The sequence below is a fragment of the Suricata suricatta genome, chromosome 7, assembly GCF_006229205.1.
Source record: "Suricata suricatta isolate VVHF042 chromosome 7, meerkat_22Aug2017_6uvM2_HiC, whole genome shotgun sequence".
In the NCBI taxonomy this organism is placed as follows: Eukaryota; Metazoa; Chordata; class Mammalia; order Carnivora; family Herpestidae; genus Suricata; species Suricata suricatta.
In genome coordinates, this window is record NC_043706.1 from 5,125,825 (window position 1) to 5,133,870 (window position 8,046).

At 40.4% G+C, this 8,046-nt stretch overlaps 2 protein-coding genes across 2 annotated transcripts in view; both read left to right on the forward strand.

Annotated features, from left to right (window-relative positions):
* LOC115296524 (zinc finger protein 91-like) overlaps positions 1 to 8,046 on the forward strand; it is an 80,479-nt gene that overhangs the window by 21,320 nt on the left and 51,113 nt on the right. The window contains exons 6-7 of the mRNA XM_029944976.1: positions 3,491 to 5,717; positions 7,343 to 7,420. Of these exons, the coding sequence (XP_029800836.1) occupies positions 3,491 to 5,717; positions 7,343 to 7,420 (2,305 nt within the window). The remainder of the gene's footprint in view (positions 1 to 3,490; positions 5,718 to 7,342; positions 7,421 to 8,046) is intronic.
* The window catches only part of LOC115295647 (zinc finger protein 665-like), a 114,016-nt gene that overhangs the window by 21,302 nt on the left and 84,668 nt on the right, over positions 1 to 8,046 (forward strand). The window lies entirely within an intron of this gene.

Here is an 8,046-nt window from a genome sequence, read left to right on the forward strand (position 1 = left end):
CCTGGGGTCAGTCAGTGTGGCCGAGTCATCTGACTGGAATACACAGAGGGGGAGATCATTCACTACTCGAGAAGCACTTTCTGACAGGCCAAATTCTCGGACATGCCTGGTGAACTAAAGCCCTGGCTGGAGCTCCTTCTCTCTGATGCCTGTCAGCATCCACACAGAGTGCCCCGAGGGAAGTAGCTCAGTAGGGACCGTGGATATCTGTGTTGCTTCCTCCAAGCCCCCAGCTCCCTGTGCTCAGTTGGTACTGCCCTTGTCTGTCCAGCCTGCCTCAGTCCCAGCAAGGTCAGTGCCTGGCCCAGGAGACCTGTACAAGCTGCTGCCCACACCACAAACCTGACCAGATGGTTCTGCGGTGCCTCAGTTCTGGTGCAGTTGATGGCAACTCTCGATTCACAAGCGACCACAGCGCCCCTGGTTATGCCTTACCATGTTAAGTCCAGGGATCCTACACTGTCCATAGCAGTCACAGAGTGCATCTCAGGCCACTGGCTTAAATGATCTGGCAGGAGACCTAACTGCGTCTTCTACCATACAGAGGAAGGCAGAGCCTTAGACAGAATGCCAAGATGGAAGAATTTATCCAAAGTCAAAGAACAAGATATGGCCATGAAGAGAAATTTAAGTGAAGCAGTTATTAGTAACATGCTTGATGGAGAATTAAAGGCAACAGACACTCATAAGGATACTCTCTGGGTGAGAAAAGAATAGTGAAAATCATACCCAGGTGCTAAAATACTTTAAAAGGAATCAAAGAGCAACAAACACTCATAAGGATACTCTCTGGGTGAGAAAGAATAGTGAGAACCGTACCAGGGTGCTAAAACTCTTTAAAAGGAATCAAACAGAGGTGAACAATGCAGTGCAGGGGCACCTGGGTGGGTCAGCCAATGAAGCATCCAATTCTTGAATTTGCCAGAGGTGATGAGGTCACAATTTGGGAAATGAAACCCGATCCTCGTCTCTGTATCGACTATCTGTAGCCTGATAAGGATTTTCTCTCCCTTTCTTCTGCCTTCACTCTCTGTATCTCTCTCAAAAAATAAATAGGTTTCATTTTTTTAAATAAAATAAATATTGGTAACAGGCTTAGCAGTGAACACGTTGGAAATAACAGAAGAATGCCTTTGTCACCTAGAAGAAAAAACAATAACAGTAATGAATGTAAGCAAAATACAGGAGAAGAATCATACAACAGTATTGACATAGGGCTCAGAGAATCCATCAAATGTAATAATATTTGTATTATGGAAGATGTTGCTTTGCTATTCCTTCCTCTAGAAAATTTCAGGTGTCTTTCTTTTATAGTTCCGTTTGGTGTCATGTTATTTATATCAATGTTTTCCTTATCTGAAGCATTTATAGCATTAAAAAATTAGAAAATGAGAACGGGAAACAGAACATTTATTTCACGAAATCATAGGAGAAATCTTCCATATTCCTGGGAGAAAACAGACATTTTTATCCAGGAGTATCAAAATGGGTAAAATAAACAACAACAGCAAAAACACACACAAACAAAACTATATGCTGCCTTTAGGAGACTCATTTAGACATAAACACACCTGCAGATTGACCATGGGGAAAGGGAAAAACACATAGCATGCAACTGGATGTGAAACAAAAGGCAGAGTGGCAAGACTTCTTTCAGACAAGCATTTTGTTTTGTTTTAGTTTTCATATTGTGTTAATTCTGCTTGGTGTCAGAGGAATGCTGGCCTCACAGGATAGTTTTGAATATGTCTCCACTCTTCACTATTTGTAGGATTTTGAAAAGATTATCTTTAGTTATTTTTTTACATGTCAGAATTGACAAACGAATGCATCTGATCTTGGGCCTTTCTGTGCTGAGAGATTTTTTTTTTGAATTCACTTTCATTTTTCTTATAGGTCTAAGAAGACTTCTGAATTCTTGGGCTTAAGAGTCCTATTTCAATCTTAGCAACTTGTGCATTTTTCGGCATTAAGTGGAAATCTTTCTTTTTTTAATGTTTCTTTCTGTGAGAGAGACAGAGTACGAGTAGAGGAGGATCAGAGAGAGAGGGAGACACGAAATCCAAGCAGGGTCAAGTCCCAGAGCTGTGAGCACAGAGCCCAACGCAAGGCTCAAACTCCCTAACCCTGAGATCAAGACCTGATCTGAAGTCAGACGCTTAACCAACTGAGCAACCAAGCACCGTAGTGGATTTCTTTCCTAGTTTTTGACTTGACAGTATAGCATTGTATATGTCGTTGAAGGATTCCCCGTTTTGTTCTTCTCCTAAACTGGACATTCCTTTCAATGTTATGTCATTTTTCATTCTGGTTTCCGTTTTCCTCACCTCTTGTTTTTTCCTTCTAAATAAAATAATTTCAGATGTTGCTTTGCTATTCCTTCCTCTAGAAAATTTCAGCTGTCTTCCTTTTATAGTTCCTTTTGGTGTCATGTTATTTATATCAATGTTTTCCTTATCTGAAGCATTTATGGCATTAAAGACATAGAAAAATTAAAAGTCATAAAAAACGTAGCAGAAATGATATAAGCGTTGACCAAAATAATACAAAATAAACGTACGGATTCCATGGGTTTTTCTATAGATCATGTCATCTATGAACCGGGACACTTTTCTTACGTTCTGGCCTTTTTTACAGGAGTGTGTTCCTTTGATTGGGTAACCTGGTAATGCTGTTACCACAGAGAGTATTTTCATATATTCCTTTGTCTTCACTCCTTGGAAATTCTTGTGAAGACATGAAGTACTTTTCCTGAAGTGTTTGTTTGAATGATCCAGTAAAATGATCAGACATAGGACTTCTCCTTTTTTGAAGTTAGTTTTTTGTTTGTTGTGATTATTTTTCAATTGCCCTTTCAAATCTTCTTAAATGTTGGCAGTAGTGATATTTTTCCATGATGGAGTATAGTTGGTTGTACCATTTTTTGACTTCATTCTCATCTATTGGTGTCAATTCTTGGACGTATAATTATCCATGGTTGCCTGTTATACACCTTTTTTTTATTTCAGCAGTGTCAGTTATAATCTGTCTGCTTTCACTGCACTGCTGCAACTAATGTTGGTCTCTTCTCTTTTATTCTTCCATGATTGAAAGGTCTATCAGTTTTGTTGATCTTTTCTGAAAGCCAATACTTCCTATGTTTGATATGGTCTTAGCTTTACTGTATCCTATTTTGTTGATTTCAGTTGTAGGTTTAAGGTTCCTTCTGTGGTAATTTTGGTTTCGTGTGGTACTTTTTCTGGTTATTTGAGGTATTGGAAAATGATTTGCACTATAGCATGACAGTACTGCAAAATTTTCTTTTAGGCTATATGGTCTGTGTGTTGTGTGCAAGTTTTGTGTCCATGTGCAAGTCCAAATGATCCCTTCTCAAACTTTTGGCTGACGTTTTCTGAATTCTTTTCATTTTGTATAATAGAGCTCTACAGTATATTCATTTGAGAGTAGTCAGTGGGATGATGTTATATTCCTTTTATTTGGTGTCTTTCAGCTGTGTCTTCGCAGTGCACCCAGAGATTCTTGCCAATGCCGTGCTTAGAACATTCTCTTCAAAAAGTGTCAACGGTGGAACATAGTACCTTTGAGAATTATCATGTAATGATAGAACGGGTCAACAATGGGGAGAGTGAAGGGCATCAAACATATGACGGCCATAACCAAACAGAGACCTCTGCCCATAGGAAGAATCTCACTGCCCCAAGTAGTGAACCACATAATGTATTTGACAAAACCTCCCCTTTCATGTTGGCTACTTCTGTCAAGCAGCATGTTTCAGTAACCAAAACTTCAAAGCAAATATTCGAACATAAATATTTGTTGAGTGAAAAACTTGAAAATCAGGAAAGTGACCACATTCAAGGTGAAAAAAAGTATTTGACCCAGTTGGAAAATGGGATTGGACTGACCTTTCACTCAAGTGTTTTTGCGAATCATAGATTTAAAACTGAAGAAGAAAGTGTAACCTGGCATCAACTTGAGGGGCACATCAGAAAGAGGTCAATGCAAGAAAATTACGAGACAGTTTTGAATGGACATAGAATTGCTGTTTGCAGTGAATCTGAGGCAAAATTTAACCAAGGCTCCAACGTTAACAAACGTCTGCGTACTCATTTGCCAGAAAACCATGTTGAATGTAATACAGGTGAGGAAGTCTTGTCTCAAAGACCTAAACGTATCACACAGAACAGTACGTATCTGGAAGACAATCCTTATACAGAACGTGGGAAAGCTCTGCAGTTGTCCTCCAGTATTCGTGATCATCAGACAATTTTTGTGGGACAAAACCCATCCACATGTAATAAGTCTGGAAACTTAAGTCAGTCACCAGGACTAAATATACAGAAGACAACTGGTACTGGAGAGAAAAGGTACACTTGTAAGGACTGTGGCCTAGTCTTTCATTTGCACTCAAGGCTCTCTCAACATCAGCGAATCCATGCTGGAGAGACGTCCTCCAACTATGAAGAATGTGGTCAAACCATAAAGGACTGCTCATCACAGAATACACTAGGGCAAATCCATATTAGAGAGAGACTTGACAAGTGTCAACAATGTGGCAAGGCCTTTAATAGGCACTCCTACCTTACTAGACATCAGAGCATGCATATTGGAGAGAAACCTTACCAATGTCAAGAATGCACCCAAGCCTTTAAAGGGAACTCAAATGTCACTTATCATCAGAGGGTTGTCACTGAAGAGAAACCTTACCAATGTAAAGAATGTGACAAGGCCTTTCGCAAACACTCACACCTTAATCAACATCTCAGGATTCATACTGGAGAGAAATCTTACAAATGTGAACAATGTGGCAAGGCCTTTACAAACCACTCAAGCCTAACTCAACATCACAGAATTCATACTGGTGAGAAACCTTACAAATGTGAAGAGTGTGGCAAGACCTTTAGCCAGCACTCAAATCTTACTCTACATCTCAGAATTCATACTGGAGAGAAACGTTACAAATGTCAAGAATGTGGAATGCCCTTTAGAAAGAAGGCAATGCTTACTAAACATCACAGAATTCATACTGGAGAGAAACCTTACAAATGTCAAGAATGTGGAATGGCCTTTAGAAAGAACGCAATGCTTACTCAACATAATAGAATTCATACTGGAGAGAAACCTTACAAATGTCAAGAATGTGGCATTACTCTTCGCCAGTACTCAAGCCTTGTTAGACATCTCAGAATGCATACTGGAGAGAAACCTTACAAATGCAAGGAATGTGACAAGGCCTTTCCCTGGCACTCAGGCCTAATTCAACATCTCAGAATTCATACTGGAGAGAAACCTTACAAATGCAAGGAATGTGACAAGGCTTTTAGACAGCACTCAAGCCTAACTCAACATATCAGAATTCATACTGGAGAGAAACCTTACAAATGCAAGGAATGTGACAAGGCTTTTAGACAGCAGTCATGCCTTATTGTACATCACAGAATTCATACTAGAGAGAAACCTTACAAATGTGAGGAATGTGGCCAAGCCTTTATCAACCAATCACACCTTAGTGAACATCTCAGAATTCATTCCGGTGTGAAACTTTACAAATGTCAAGAATGTGGCAAGGCCTTTATCAACCGGTCACACCTTAGTGAACATCTCAAAATTCATACCGGAGTGAAACCTTACAAATGTCAAGAATGTGGCAAGGCCTTTCCCCGGCCATCGAAACTTACCAGACATCACAGAATTCATATAAGAGAGAAACTTGAAAAGTGTTAAAAGAATGTCAGTGCCTGTAAGTGGCCCTCAGCCCTTACTGGATATCAGAGAATTCCTAGTGGAGAGTAACCACAGAAATGTAAACAAGGTGGCAGACTCTCCCTGCTCATCACAATGTACTCAACATTGTAGTTATCACATAGGAGCAAAACTTAAATGGAAAGAAAGTGGCCTCCCTTTTACCTAGAATTCAATCATTGCTCAAAGTCTGAAAATGCACCCTTAATGCAAACCCTCGCCTTGCAATGAATGAGATAAGACCATCATTTTAAATTACACTTTAGCAAACACCAGACAGTTCATATAAAAAAGCAGCTGGGAAGCTAGATTTACAAAAGTATTAAATTGAAATTCAAATGTCAATAAGATTACAGACCTCAAAATAGAAAGCAGCACATCAGTCACTCTATTGAGATATTACACCAAAATATTTGTTGGGAATACTATAAAGTTAACACATAGAAAACATATGTCCTATTCTGGTTCAGAAGAGTTAGTGGATGGGGTTCTGCAAAGTTATAATTAATTTCATTATGAGCTTTGTTACTGGGAGTCATTCTGAACTCACTAGTTGAGAACACCTGTGAGGTTAAGGCAGGGTTGCAAGGCCTCCTGCTTTCAGACGATGAACAATATCCACCCCCCTCAATTGTTTTTGCTTCAGCACCGACCCCCTGAGTACCATGTTGATTGGTATGGAGAGTGACTTGTCCCCTTATTCTAGCCCTACAATGCTGCTTGCAGCTTGTGAAGGAACTTACTGTAGGACCTTCATTGTGATTATGGGAGCAAACATTGTGTTTCCTGAGAATCCTATTTTGTACTTCCCCTTAAGTACACAGGCTGTTGACGCTTGCTCACAAAGAACTACCTTCTGCCTTTGTTATGCTGAAAACATTGTCTTGTATTCGAATGCTAAAGATACATTATTTCCTTATATGATAAGCATCCTTGTATGATGGGCAATAAAATGTCTACGTAAAGGAGACTCTTTATGGATATAATACGGAGCATGCTAAAAAAAAAAAAAAAGCATGTAAAGGTATGCCCTCTTCCAGTTGCTTGATTTTTACGTTTTGTTCAAATACATTGCCCCTGATTCCACGAAGAAGGAGCTGTCAGCATAGATATCTTGAATCAGGTTGAGAACGATAATAGACAACGTTATATTTCACAAAGACCTCAAAATGTCCTGGTCGATGTTCTTTCTGTATTAACAATTAGATAGGGGATGTTAGAGCCCTCAAAAGAGAATTTTGGAGTCTTCAAGCCCACAGCCCCTCCAAATGATAACAAGGTGGACTCAGGGGCTGTCTCCCACGCCACCACTACAAAGGTTTCAAATTTAACATCACACAATTGGACTTTCCCCGTTCAGATGACAGGGACTTTGCCTCCATCTGGCCCTCTTCTTCCCATGCCACATTAATAAGGAATAGAGCTCGGAGCTGCTATTAGGGAGGTGGAAAAGAGGGAGGTACACATTTTGTTAGCTGCGTCCCTATTGCTCTTAAGGGAGAATTTGATGAGGACCCCTCTTGGGAACCTCTTCCCTATAAGATTGTTAAGGAACTAAAAACTGCCTGTGCCGAATATGGGCCACCTGCGCCCTATACAGTCATATTGCTAGAGGCCCCGATGTCCCGTTGGATGATGCCTTAGGACTGGATTCAGGTTGCAATACCATGCCTGTCAGGTAAGTGGAGATTGTTGCCAGATGAGGGGAATGAATGGTACTATGGAGAGTATGGGCTCTTTGCAACCAGGGAGCCCATCCCCTGTGGCAGTGCCAGAAGCCTCTCAAGTAATTGTGATAGATTCAGAAGATTGTTTCTTCAGCATTCCCCTTTATCATGAGGACTGCCAGAGGTTGGCTTTTAGTCTGCCTTCTGAAAACTTTAATCAGCCTTATCCTAGGTAACAATGGAAGGTCTTGCCACAGGGAATGAAAAATAGCCCTACATTTTGTCCAAATTTTGTAAATCGGCCCTTGAACCGGTCAGACATGCTTATAATGGCCTTACTTCATTCATTCTATGGATGACGTACTTTTGGCTGACCCTGATCGAACAGTGCTACAAGAAATCCTAATGGAAACTGTAGGTTCCCTGCTCCAGTTTGGTCTAACAGTAGCCCCAGAGGAGATTCATGTGGAACCATCCTTTAATTAGTTGGGCAGGACACTTAACACTCCAACAGTGACCCCCCTCAACCTTCACAAGTAAGAAAAGACCATTTAGTCTCCCTTAGTGATTTTCGAAAACGCTTAGGGGACGTGAACTGTATTCAGCCCTATCTAAAAGTTCCTACTTCAGATCTAAG